This window comes from Branchiostoma floridae, chromosome 14 (genome assembly GCF_000003815.2).
Source record: "Branchiostoma floridae strain S238N-H82 chromosome 14, Bfl_VNyyK, whole genome shotgun sequence".
Taxonomy (NCBI): Eukaryota; Metazoa; Chordata; class Leptocardii; order Amphioxiformes; family Branchiostomatidae; genus Branchiostoma; species Branchiostoma floridae.
In genome coordinates this window covers 17,198,627-17,213,166 of record NC_049992.1, presented here as the reverse complement: position 1 = coordinate 17,213,166, position 14,540 = coordinate 17,198,627, and the positions used below count along the sequence as shown (strand labels likewise).

At 42.0% G+C, this 14,540-nt stretch overlaps 1 protein-coding gene across 1 annotated transcript in view; it reads left to right on the top strand.

Annotated features, from left to right (window-relative positions):
• Positions 1-11,108, top strand: part of LOC118430963 (protein amalgam-like) — a 37,358-nt gene extending 26,250 nt beyond the window's left edge. The window contains exons 2-8 of the mRNA XM_035841994.1: positions 1,267-1,617; positions 1,797-2,090; positions 6,202-6,480; positions 7,048-7,290; positions 8,608-8,679; positions 9,441-9,623; positions 10,385-11,108. Coding sequence (XP_035697887.1) covers positions 1,267-1,617; positions 1,797-2,090; positions 6,202-6,480; positions 7,048-7,290; positions 8,608-8,679; positions 9,441-9,623; positions 10,385-10,458 — 1,496 coding nt within the window. The 3' untranslated portion in view covers positions 10,459-11,108. The remainder of the gene's footprint in view (positions 1-1,266; positions 1,618-1,796; positions 2,091-6,201; positions 6,481-7,047; positions 7,291-8,607; positions 8,680-9,440; positions 9,624-10,384) is intronic.
• The last annotated feature ends 3,432 nt before the right edge of the window (positions 11,109-14,540 follow it).

Genomic DNA, 14,540 nt, shown 5'->3' with positions numbered 1-14,540 from the left:
CTATGTGCACCGCCAACATTGTAAACTTTAGTACCACATTTAAAGATCCCTCTTTCCGTACGCCCACGTTATCACCAAATGATAGCTTTAGCATCTCTTATTAGACGCCTAATGAAAAGGACCATTCCATCTGCCATGGTTATGGTCGTCATCGTGAAGTTTACTAGCTTTTTCAGCAGTCAGGGCAAAAGGATGTCCCTCTAGCTCAACTGGTAGCATCCTCACAATTGAGCTTCTCGCCAATTCTCAACCTAGGTCCCGGCCGGGTAGCTTTTGCAAACGAAAAATATGCTAAGAAAGGAACCAAACACACAGAACTTAAAGGAGAATAGTCAGGAGCATAATTTGTGTATATGTTCCTTGGTAAACAGTTTCATTTTTCGCTTCCGCCGGGTCCCGTTACGGAAATGCGACTTACGCCTAACAGGGGGGCCCGGGTTCGAATCCGGGTAGGATATACTGGTGGAGCTGCACTGCCTTTCGGAAGGGACGTAAAATCGGGGTCATGTGTTCAAAACGTGACTTGAGTACGTCACAGCAGCCTCATTACTTAGATGGATATTGACTTAAATAATATGACAACAAAGCGCAATAGACATAAACGTGTACGTTTATAAGAAAAAAAGGAAAGAAAAGCTTATCTTTAACGCGGCCATCCTACACTTTGTGAACTTCCCTCTATCAATTCTGATTTAAAGATATGTAGCTGTATAGCCGGTAAAAGCGCCTTTCAGCGTAACACACCAGCTTCGCAGGCACGCGGCGCGGCAGCAGCTGGTTACATGAAGGTCCTTGATTTCACTGAGCACCCTATCACACATGACCTTTCAAATCTACTTGTAGGCGTTGCAAATTGTTTAAAGTTTTCTAGTGAGGAAGAAAAATAGGAATTTTTGAACACATCAATCTTGGGTTGATAACCCTGGTACATTAAGTCAGGACTATTAATGTTTTACCTCACAGAAAGGTATCATATTTTTTTACCCGTTTTTCCTCTGCCTCTTCTTTTCCAAACCACTAAGGTCAATGACTTTTACTAGAGGTGTAGCAGCCATTCTATGGTCACCGTCGTGTTTGATTACATTATATAGCAAGTGGCAAACCGGAACTGGTTACCATTTATAAGTATGTATTTGAATACGAATAAACAGGTTTTAGTATAAACTATGTGATGGCAAATGTTGCCAGTATTATTTAAGATAAGATGTCTCGGTGGGTTTTCTTTCACTCAAAGTTTATCTCACCTTCGTGTTTTCGTTTCCACAGAATGCGTTGCCCAATCCTCCATCAGTCTCACTCTACCGAAGTCCGTCAACACTATAGTCGGCGACCCTATCACCCTACCCGCCACGTACCAGACCCAGAGGAGGGTCATCTCCGTGGTGTGGAACAAACTCAACCCTCAAGACAGCGAGAAGAGGATCCCAGTCTTCAGCTACTTCCCCTTACTTGGGTCTACTGAGTCGTTTGGGACCTATTCGGGAAGAGCGGAGCTTGCCGGAAAGGCTTCCATCAAGATCGACGCCACAACCGTACAGGATGAAGGGAAGTACGTCCTAACAGTGACCGTGGACGGGCTACCACCTGAGGAAGGGTTTGTCACCGTCAACATGATGGGTATGTGATATTTTTGGCGACGCCTCAGGGGCGAATCCGAAGTCTTTGCAAAATGTATCCATGGCCATGGCATGCCAGTCGCTTGCGTAATATATGCTCACAAGAAGCTTAGTGTAATGGGATTTGGGATTGAAATATGATCTTCATATACCTTGAAGAAATGTTTCTGTCTTCCACAGTGCCTCCAGTCGTTGACGTGGGGCCTGCGAACCCTTACGTCACAGCTTCCGGACGTTCCGCTTCCCTGACATGCGCAGTGAAGGACGCCAGGCCCAACATTACGTCACTGTACTGGGAGAAAGACGGCGTGCGAGTTGACAACCTACGATTCGACACCAAGTATTCCGGCGGGAATATTCAGTCCCCCAACCTCCTGATACGTCACGTGACCAGAGGTGACGCAGGCCGGTACAAATGTGTGGCTGATCACGTGGTGCGGTCCGCCAGTGACGCTCTTAAGATGGACGTACGATGTACGTAATATCTAGTTTGTTTCATATCTCGTGTTCTAGACCACCTACGGTTTTGATTTTTGTGTCACATAGCTTTTGATGTTACAAAAAAAATGTAGTTTGCTCTAAAACTGCAAGTGCGTTGAAAGATAACTCAAGAAGGGGTTGGCAGATCATCATGATTTTTGGTATGTAGGTAGCTAGCTTCAGTGTTAATTGGCAAATCTATATGGTAATCATACATATCAAACTTATTTTACATAATTACGAAGGAAATGCGTTCCATGATAGGACTATTCAACCATGTGACATATGTTTTAATTTTATGTTAAAAGGGAGATGACAAAATTCGTGAAATGTTATGGTTCTTATTTACAGTTTCAAGTTCAATACTACTATGAATAATAGATTCAAAAGGTGATTACCTTGACATCTTAAGAAACTCCTTCTTCACATTGACCTCCTGTTTAAACCCAAAAAAAGCAGGAAACCGTTCTACCGTGCATCTGTACAGTTACCCTTTTCAGTTGTCACTTTGGTTGGTTACAGCGTTCATTTTTGAGCAAATTGCACTTAAAATGCATTACCATTCAAATCACGAAAGTGATTCTGTCGCCAATCGGTCCCCTTTCAACGATTGGGACTCTCCTCTGACACTAAAATGATACAGGGGCTAAATTGTCGATGTCTGGTGCCTTGTCCTTCATTTCACCCTTCAATGATTTAACGTTTAAACGTTTCCGTGGTCATGATGACAGGATTTAATGTATACAATTGCTGTGAACGCATGAGTCCTGTCAAGGCACTCCCCAAGTATATAGTACATTAGAATAGTACATCAGGTTGGTAGGTCAATGAATAACAAAATTATTTTTACACAACCAAGTGTCCCATTCAACCAACCATCTGTCACCTTCCTCGGGACTAGGGCTGGGTACCGGTACAGAAAATTCAGGTCCAGGTCCGGTTCAGGTCCAAAGGATCAGGTCCAGGTCCGGACCTGAACCTGGGCCTGATTCAGTATGACTCATACCGATGGTCCATTAATATATATATTTTACTGCAAAGAAATCTGTTTGATGGAGTATTAGACTTACACTGGCGTTTTAAAATCCAACAACGCTAACTGAACCTGTAAGATTGGCTGTAAAACTTGGTAGTAATGACTATAAACTCTACTCTACTTCACTCTTGTTATTTTCTTCCACCTGCAAGCACCAAAACGTGTGAATGCCTGATCAAATAATCTGTTAATTTTCTAACAGGTCCAACATCCGGTCCACCTAATTTTTCAGGTCCAGTTTTTCTGGACCGGTCCAATAAGAAAAACCGGTTTTGTACCGGTACGCTGTACCGATACCCAGCCCTACTCGGGACAATTCTGACTGGTTCACTTTGCACTACAGCTGTTTTTGTGTCGCTGCTTATAGGGTCTTCACACTGAAACCGAATCAGAACCAGCCGGAATGAAGAATTTGCAAAATTCGTGCCACATTTGGGCGGGGATTACAATTGGACCTAATACCTCTTCACATGGGAAGTGGAATGAAACGGAATGCCGTTAGAATGAAAATACTTATTCGTAGAACATTCTAGAAATTTTCACTGCATTCCTGATATTTGTGTTTATTCTTGTGGCCGGTCGGTTCTCCAACGAATAATATTGGAATGCCTTAGAATGCGGTCATACTGCAGATAGAAAACAGTTTGAATGCCGTTCGATATTTCTCCACCTCAAATGGACATCGAAAGTTTTGAACATGATAAAAACTTTCGGGAATATCTGAAATACAGTGAGAATTTTTAGAATACACTAGGAATTCCCAGGAATATACAAAGAGTTTTATTCAGACGGCATTCTGGCTGATTCCGATTCTTTTGTGACAGGGCCTTTAGAGATGCGGTCGCAAACGTAAAATATTTACTTACATACAAGTAAAAACCTGTCCAAGACGACCACCCGAAGGACCGACGAAAAGCGGTCGATTTGGTCAGGTGGTCGGTTAGAAGAGTATTGACTCACAACATGCCTGATGCATAGTTTGAATGGTTTCCGTTGTGTTTAATGGCAAATAGCAAGCACACGCACGTTCATCCACCGCCATCTTTATTTTGAACATAACATCGTAATGGCAGACATAAACTGACGCGACCTGGCCGAATTCGGCACAAAATCGCGCTAGTTATCATGGAAACTCGATGACACCTCAAGGTTTGAAAATGACGCGGTCGTTATGGACAGGGATTTGGTCCCAATTTTTCCCGGTCGCGTTGGCCAGGTGGTCGTTGTGAAGAGGTCGCTTATTGCTAACGTCAATGGGGAAAATTTTCGGGACCGAGAAAAAGCAGTCGTAATGGCCAGGTGGTCGCTAAGAAGAGGTGGTCGCTTGGGCAGGTTTGACTGTATACTTAGCTGCAGTGCAATGTAAACCAATCAGAATCGCCCTAATGAAGAAGGTGACAGACGGTGAACGAAATGTCGGTTGAAAAAGCTCTTGGCTGTGTGGAAGGAATCTTGTTAAGTCATCAACTCTGTCATAAAATGATATCGCCGAGAAAAATGCCACCCAATAATGTAATAACCTCCCGCGAAAGGCAGTTATCATTGCCGCGTTTGTAGATAAAACCAAATCACAAAGCTTCGAGGGTACCCTTGCGACGCAATCATTTCAAAAATTATATCCGTTGGCGCTTCGAATTACCCATACATCAAACCGACATCGACTTCTTTATCTTCGAATTGGTAAAGTGATTTCTGACTACCTATTGTGACCTCAGGCGTGTTTTGGTTTAAACGATAACCACACATGTGGCGAAATGAGCATGTTTTGTTTAGATTAACTGATTTAAAGTACGTAGCTACACGGCTCAAGTCTGCTAATGCTACAAAGTCAGTGAGGCGGGGTTGTAGTTTCGAAAAGCTTCTAAATGTTGCCTTACTAGGGCTCTTGGCAAAGACATATGTTACAGATATCTTTTTTATGGGTTTAAAAGCCTTTGGCGTAACACTTATATACCCCCGCTTTTTTTTGCCCCCCCCCCCCCCCCCGCCTAGAAGCACACACTTAAATTATATTTCGATGCATAGTTATTGTTATTGCTGTGGCAGCTAAAGCCACAAAGGACTGATGTCCACAATTTATACCAGCCTCTAAGTTTATTGAACCTAAAGCTACTGTTACTTTTATCAGCGGCTGGTTCTAGCAGCCGATTCGGCACCAAGATTCAGCTACTGATATCACCATACAAGGACGATCCAGCCTCCGAGGCCAGCTTTCTTTAGAGGAGTCCTAAAATCCAGAAGAGAAAGCTATTTTTCAATAGATATCAATTTTAGGACCTAATAAATACATACTACTTCACATTACACGATCAAGTATCCACTAGTCTCGCGTGCATCAAAAAGCATTCAGTATGCTATTTAACTCTCAAAATACTCCCCGAGTACTTTGATTACATTACGAAATGTCAGCTATGGCGGAATACTTGTTTCTTCATCTAATTGCTTGTTTGTCTTTATATGTGTTACGCTATTTTCCCCACTGGTCAGGGTTTAAGGTGGCAGTTAATGTGAGGCGCGAAAAGTGTGACTGGAGATTTGCAGGAAAGAAGATTAGTTTTGGCCAGGGTCTAAATTTGGTGTCGCTGACTTTTTGGGGGGTACCGTTAAAGTTGGTCCCTCGGGAAAGCAGGAAATGCGAACACGGTATAAGTGAGAAATTCACAATAATAAGGGAAGGAATTCGCAAATTAAAATGTGAACTATTTTTTCTTGTAACCTCCACGGAAAATGGAGATGTTGTTTTGCGTCTGTCTGTCTGTGAGTCTGTTTGTGCTTTTGGACACAAATAAAGAACCTCTGGATGTACTGTCATGATATTTGGTACGTGGAAACGTTCGGGAGAAAAAGGTCAACGACGATTTTGGCCGCCCTGGTGTTTTAGCTTGTTTGACGTGTGTGTTTTTCTAGACCCAGTCAACATCATCAGTATCTTGGACTCCCTGACAGTATATACAGAAGAGAACCTGCGAGAATTAGCAATAATGAATGAAGAAAAAAAATCACAGAAACTTCATATATTTCATCGAGATATGAAAGTTTCCATTTATTGTTTTCTGTGTGTTTTCTCAGATCCAGCCAGTATCATCAGTATCTCAGACTCGCTGACGGGGAGGGCAGGCGACAGGATCACAATGCAGTGCGTCGCCGAGGGCAACCCCCTCCCCAACATCACGTGGTCGCGGAACGGCGTGCGCCTGCGCAGTGACGACAGGATGCTGTCACGTGACGTCTGCGCAAGCTCACTCGTCCTCAGCAACGTTCCGGCCAACGCTACGGGGACGTATGTCTGTACAGCCGTCAACAACGTGGGGAAAAGTGACGTCAAATCGCTACTGCTTTCTATAAGAGGTTACTACCTTCGCCAAATATGTTTTGGTAGCGTTTGTATTTATGTGGTTAAGCAGTTTTAAGGATGGTTTGATATTATAGTTCAAGGATGGTTTATATATGAAACTTTGGATGTGTCTTGTCCTGTTGAAGACATTATTAGATTTTAGACCCCCCCCCCCCCCTGGTTGCTACAGATTACAATATCTTAAATTCATCAGCATGAAAAAATGCACCCTCAGACAGAGTACCTCGGGGTGGCTGATATGGATTCTATCTAACTTTCGTTCAAACCTTTTCTTGTTCCTGCACGAACATTTTGTACTAGTATTAAGCTTCAGGGAGCAGCACGGGTGGTATAAAGGTATCTAACACGCAGACTGACACCTCATTTTCCTCCCTACGTACATTAAAACCCACCATGTAGTGTCCCGGAATTGCACCGGTAGTGTAGACGCCCTGATTCTGGTGGGTTCCATAGCTGGAGGCCTGTGGCTGCTCATCTGCCTCTGTCTTACCATCTACTTTGCCTAACGCACAGACTGACACCTCATTTTACTCTCTTTGTTCTTTAAAAACACCGCATAGCGTCCCGGAGTGGTAGTGGTAGTGTAGACGCCCTGATTCTGGTGGGTTCCATCGCTGGAGGCCTGTGGCTTCTCATCTGCCTCTGTCTCACTATCTACTTCGTCCGGCGGAGGCGACAGCGTGAGGAGAAGAAGCGCTTCTCGTTCTACTACAACATGGGGAAGCGACAGGACGAGAGGGCCGAGGACAGGCCGGGCGAGGAGACACTGGAGGTAACGCGACACCCCAACCTTAAACCGCCAGGTAAGTTTGCGTACAGGGCACGAGACACTAATGAAAAACTGTATTCAAGATTTAAAAAAGGCAAGCTTGGGGTCAATGAGGTGACATAGTCTCATTCGTGAACCTTCCTGTAGACAATTTACCCCACAGAGTAGCCCGATTTTCATACGGCACTGGCTAAAGGTTCAAAATGCTGACTGAGCCAGATCTGTGACGTCAGGCTAGAAACTGACCATTTCAAATAAAAGGTCCTCACAGGCAACAAATGTATGGGCCAAAACCTTTCTTCTTTGTACCAAATCTGAAGTCTACGCTCTGCATTATGTCATCGATCGAAAAGTCTTAAATATGCTAGAACAGTGAAAGGGGAGTCAAAGTTGACCCTAGACGCATGCCTGTCTTAGTGACCTTGTCCTGCATGGAGGTAACTAGTAGAACAAAAGCTAACACTTAAAGACATACAAAAAAACAGCGAAAATCATTAAACGTGCAGGTCAAGCCTCGTAAGTAGACGTCAGGCTGCATTGGAAAGCCCATAAACACATAACATTGACTTGCATCCAAAACAGTACAATCTGGCCGCACACTCGTACCCGAGGCAAATTGGCCTTTAAGGTAAACTTAGCAAAATCATTACCTTCAGTCTTCACGTCTAAAATATCGCTCCTCAAGCACAGCTAACGATCTCACCGTTAGGACCTGTCACCTCCAGATCTTTTTATGGTTCTTATGCCCATGAGAGAGGTTTACAACAGATCCCTAGCCTACTCTTGCTCATTTGTAAGGAACACACTGCCGCAAGACGCTAGAGTTGCAACTTCTATTACAAATTTCAAAAGAGTATTGTCCCGGTACCTAGCTGACCTCTATGGAACTGTTATGGAACTACTGGACTAATGATTATCATTTGTTTCATTATCATTAGTATGCATTTGCCTATTTATCATTAGTTTATTCTTTGTATCATTGATGGAAATTCTGAGTTACCATTACTTATTGACCACTGTCACTCCTCCCAACTCGACCTTCACGAAAAGTGGCCCTATAAACAGGCGAAACACTATTCGAGTCTACATAACAAACATCCCCCATTCCACTACATAGCGATCACGCTGCGACCTCGCTACGACCTCGCTATGTCCTAAGTTGGATTTCTGCAACCTTGGACTTTATAATTGTAATAGCATGAAAAATGTCAAGGACTGACTGAAAAGAAGGTGGTTAAAAGATTGTTTTCTATGTATATGAAGTTCTTTGAGCTTTCTGTCAAATCGCTAGGTTTCAGCAGGGTCGTGTATGGGGTATTACAGAGTATCAAATCTTTCTTGTTCTCCACAGCCAAGCCCAGATCGCCAACTGCTCCCTACGGAGGCATCGAGACAATCAGACGGACAGCCAGCAAGTCAAAAGGTAAAATGGCAATAAAAACTCAGGAAATATCCAACTTTAGTCCTGAAGATCACAGTCCTGAAGCCCCTTGTAATAGCCATAGGCAAGTTGTGCAATCCTTGCTGTAGGTCCTTCGCAGCTGAGCTAATAGATAAAGTATAATAGCATTAGGGCCCTCTTTCCGTGTATGTCTATCCAACTGGTGCTGCAGCTGCGCCACCATGCGACTCCCTCTCACATTGCAACTTTGTTAACGCTGCCGCTCACCCTACGTCATATTTCCAAACCAAGGCTTGACCAGCAGGATTTGTGGAAACAAAAAGATGCATGCGTGAATAGACACAAAAAAAATGCCCACGACTATTCTCTTTACGTTCTGTGTAGTTTTGTATCTTTTATATCATACTTCTTCTTCCAGACAGCTGCCCGGCCGGGCCCCGGTTTGGACATGTGACGTAGGGCTAAGAGAGGGTATAGGAGCCCCGGTAAAACTAAATAGCATGGCACCCACTGCTATATAAACTTTTTGCGCGCAATGAAATACGTCCACTCACGTATCCAACTGTGTATGCGCAGGTCAAAGCTTGTAAACAAAACATGTCATGGGCATCGTTATATGCAAATCGACCAAATGGGGAAGGGGGGTTTGGCACGTATGTGGACACGTACAAAGATATTGTCGAGACAAGAACTCTTTCGCCTTTTAGTGGCGCATGTGTATTTAGAATTGTGAACCTCCTTATGAAATAAAAACAATTATTTGTTTGTTGTTGGTAACACAGTGAGGAGATACGCCAGAGCTCTGTACACCTACCGGCCTCAGGAGGAGAACGAACTGCACTTGGAGACCGATGACGTCATCGAGGTACTGGAGGGGGAAGATGGCGGCTGGTGCCTGGGTTACCTGAGGGGCAGGATAGGCCTGTTCCCCTCCAACTACGTCAAGTTTCTGTCAGCGTCACAAGGTAGGCAAGAAAGACAACAACGAGCGTTTAGATGACCTACATTTCAGCTACACTGATTCATAGAAATAAGAATAACATTCATTATATCAAGGAGGGTTTTTTTAACCTCCTTGATCATATGCATAGAAACGACCAAAACACACAACTGTCGTATAATGAGGTTCACGGTGAAGCGAAGTGCACTGTGGGAAATACGTTCAAGGTGACGGCCCCTGAGACATAAATACATACGTCTGGACATTGTTATGCAAATCATTACATGAATTGTTTACAAGCTGGGGGCATTTACCTTTGACCAAGAGTGTTATATAACGTCCTCGCTTTGACATATCAACCACAATGCATTTCGCTGCGCATGCATACCTAGAACCGCGAGCCTCCTTATTGTAACACATAGTTAAATCATTCAGTGAAAACCATAATAAAGCCATATTCTTACCGTTTTCTGACATTTTCAACTCTGTCACCTCCACAGTACCCATACTATGATTTCACTACGCCCCCAATTAAATCAAGCCACAGAGCAATGAGAGGCTGAAATTTAAAGTTATTTCTCCTTAGCATGAAAGAGCAGTTCTGATTGGACTTTTTGAACTCTGTCATCTCCACAGCACCCATATTATCATATCCAGTAGTTATCTTAAGACTGGTGTGCTTAATTATCTCAAAGAGCCACATCCGAAATCTAAACAAGCCACAGTGCCATGAGAGGCTGAAATAAAAAAAAATGCTTGCTCAACTGATTTGATATTCCATTGCAGTTTCTGCTGCAAAACTGAAGGAGCTATACGACCCAACGGACGCGAAGTCGAGCTCGTCAAAAGGCAGCCTGTAGTGCGTCATCAGTTTAGGTTGATGCTTCACCTACGTCATCACTTGATGTGCAGTTCCGAAGATTGCATCATCGTTACGTCATCTAATCCGAGGACACAAATGTACTACTAATAACATGTACCTGCATTTCACAGTAATACCACTAGAGGGCGCATGATTACCCGTAACAGCTACATTTTTACGGAATGAAATTCCAATTTGTTCCAATTCTTTTTATCATTTCAATTATTCACATTTGTTTATTTAGAATCGGGCAAGAAAGCAAATTACATATAAAAACCCAAAGTCACGAATTCCAATGTAAAAAAAATATATTGAGTACGAACATAATATGCATAAGAAGAGTTCGAAGAACACAGACCTTCGTGAAATATCTAATGTAGCTTGAAAAATGAAATCGTAACTTTTTGTAAAATATGTTGAATTTCAATTATAAGACAACGACCTGATGTTTATCTCTATCTAACTCGCAAATGTTATGATTATCAAATTAAAATCATGCATCATAGATATAATATGGTGTTTTCTCATTCACAATACGAATCAAATCAATGCTGCCTTACCGTATCGCATTTGTTTATCCAATAAGCATTTTTGTATAAGATAATGTACAAAAAGACTGTCAAGCAGTGCAGTTCAGCGCTTTGGGCTGCAAGATTTGTCATTAGAATTTTAATTTTAATAAGAATTTTAATTTGTCATACTTGTTGAATAAACCAGTCTACTACATAGAAGGACGTTCAATTGTTTATACTGCTTTGTTCGTTTGTAAGATTGGTTTCCGACAAATTGCTTGCATTGTAGTATATTTTTCATCTAGTTGTGTTAGTGTAGATCTGTATCCATCTATATGCGTTCCTGTATACGTATATACTAGTATTTGAAGCCTGCAGTGATGTATAAGTGTTTGTTTTTGTTTGGCGGTTTCAATGGTCAGAAATGTGCCAGAAATATATTATTTACAGTAATAATATTATGAAATATTAGAAAGTTTGTACAGATTACATACTAGTACACCAGCAGACCAACATATCAATTGCTATACCGTAGAACGCCAATAGGTGGCGCCTTTTCACAGTTACGCTGTGAAATCACATTCATGTCTTGTCGGTGTAGAAGCGACGCCTATGCTGACCGCCCTGAACTGCAGGCGTTACGTGCATACTGATTATTTTGATTTTCATTCTACCGGGTAATAATGCACATTTCTGTATGAATTATATATTGTAACATCAGTAATATCAGCCTGGCCCTTTAATACATGAGTTTGTTTCATTTATATGAGATGTAAATATCTATAAAAAAAACTAGGTCAAATACTTCAATTTATGGCAGCCGACTATGCCTGTAACTACATGTGGGTCTGTGTAACAGAGATAAACAGACACCAAGCTTCAGATGACCTAGCCTGTGCATATCCTTTACTAAATAGAACCAAAACTTCAGTCGCTAGAGAGAGAGAGGGTTTTGTGAAGAACTTACGTAACGTTAATATTTACTAGAACTTACGTAACGTTAATATTTACTAGAACCCAAAACAAAAATGATGTAAATCTGCCATGCTTGTCTGTAAGTAGTAAATGCTGAAAATAAAATTGTAGGTTTGTATGTCCCGATCTGGTTCCATTTTTATTTTTTTCCAATTAACCTTTATAATTAACATTCACATATCAATGTACAGAGAATATAATACATAAATGACAATACATAAGAAAGAAATTATGATCCAAGTTGAGTTCATGAGATTGCAAAGGTTGTGTCTTTTAAAGCATGCCAATGTTTTATATTTCTATAGTGTTATTTAACCTGTTTTTAAAATACGCAAAGTTTGGCTTGACGTTTCTTAAAAATCATACATAGATAGATACAATATTTTACAATCGGAATACAATGTAAATGTGTGGTAGTAGGATGGACGCCTTCCTGCATTGCACCGTACATAATCGTGTTTTCGTCTAGGACCAGGTCATGATATTTATACCGTATCAACCAGACACAGAACTGTTTCCAAAATATTTCAAAATGATCCATCTTTAATACACGATATTTTAGACCTTTAAGTGCGTTTCAAGTGTTACGCGTTACGAGCAACCCCGTTGCGTTTACGCCGTCTGTTTTATGCAGCCAATTTCATTTATCTTGCAAGGTTACGGAACCTTGTTGTTCTCGGTTTCCATCTGATCTTCCCGTGTTGCTTTGGCCTTTCAGCAATTGGCCCCGCCGTGCACAATTTGCGAGCCCCGGCCACACAGACTTAATAAGGCTCCAGATAAGAGGCGGGGGGTAGTCTCATACACTTTCGTGTGACAGAGTTATTCAAAGAGAAAGCTATTTTGTACGTAGTTCACATATGATATAGATATAGTTCGTTAATGTCGAGTCGTATTCATAACTACGCAATTATTCAATATATTGATTTGGTTTTATGGATAACATCCACTGGGGATTCCGAAACTGGTGCGAGCGTGCGAATAGAAAAAAGTTGGAAAATTGCCTTTATTGTGACATCTAAGAGGTCAGGAAGGTTAAAAAATAACTGAACACACATGAGTATGATATACTGAACAACATATTCTTTGTTCTTGTTCTTTCACGTCTTCTTCTTTGACTTTGGAACCGACGATGTCATTCTAAGAAATTAGTAGCCCTTTTTCGATATTTCTATGCACTTAACAGCATGTACGCGTGATCATTTTGCAACTGCTTTGTACAATTATTTACAGTGTGGTAGAAAACCTGATGTTTTGGAAACAGCCGAAAAAGGGAAGAAAGAAATAAAGAGATTAAGAAAGAAAGAAAACAACAAACGAGCCAAACCAGACTTACAATTCTCCAATGCAATTACCCGGGCCTATCACACCCATGCAACCTTCCATCTTGGCATGCTGTAACTATGCAATACTCACATATCTGCGAACTCACATTAATGCAAGCAAACAAACAAAAACACAAACTGATTACAATTCATCATTTTCATGGAGCTAAGAAGGACTGTAATAGTAACTGTCGTAATATAACCGTTTGCAGTCGAACTGCGAACTTCTGAAACAAGCCCCCGTGGTTCCTCCTAAATGTCAGTTTGTACGAACGCCTACACGTTGCGGACCAGGGGTCTCATCTATAGGATAACCAGCACTAAACTGAGATGAGAGAACCTGCATGTCAAACGGAACGTTCGTTTTGTTGCAAGCCTCGTTACGTTTATCGTGAGGCACAAACACACACTGTGAACTCTTTGAAGGGTAGAAGAAGAAGAAATATTGATTTTGAAAACATATCAAGAATTGGAAGTCCACAGCTCGAAGTCTTGAGAACCGTCCTCAAGTTGAGAGGAAGCCAAAACTATTTAAAACTTGACTACAAATGATAAGCTAACTATCTGTTGTTGAACACATCCTTGATTTTTAAGGTCCATTTTCTGTTCGTCACTCTTTCCCATACCCCCACCTCTCTCCTATATCCCCTCCTATGTCTTTCCGATAAATGAGGAATCAGCTGAAGTATTTCTGCACTTTTCTACCAGTACATTTGTACTAAAACATGGTATATTGAAATTTGTATTTCCGCATATGGACGATGTGGGTGTCTCTTAAACACACACCTGACTGCGACTGTTGATAAGTGGTCGGTCCCTGAAAAATATTGCTGGTTGCTCCCTCAGAGGACGAGGCTTACTGGACGGTCCCTCAGAGGATGATGCTTACTGGTCGGTCCCCTAGAGGATGATGCTTTCTGGTCCATCCCTCTGAGAATGATAGTATCTATATGATATACCTGACCCACCGGGCACTCTCTCTGTGGGTGTGGAGATAATGCCATCTCTGTATCATCTGCATCACGCGCAATGGCAGCAGGTGAGAAATTCAGCCAACACAACAGGTGATAGTTGACGATCATGATGATAGTGGGTAGATAGAGGCGAGAAAGGAAGAGCTAATGATGGTTTATCTCTTCGCTCTTCGACAGAGATAGCTCGGTCCTGTATACTTTGACTACAGGAAAGAAATAAAGGCACTAACGAATGAATGAACGCATGAAGGCAGGATGAAACAGGGGAGCGCTCGCATATCAGAGTGCGAACCG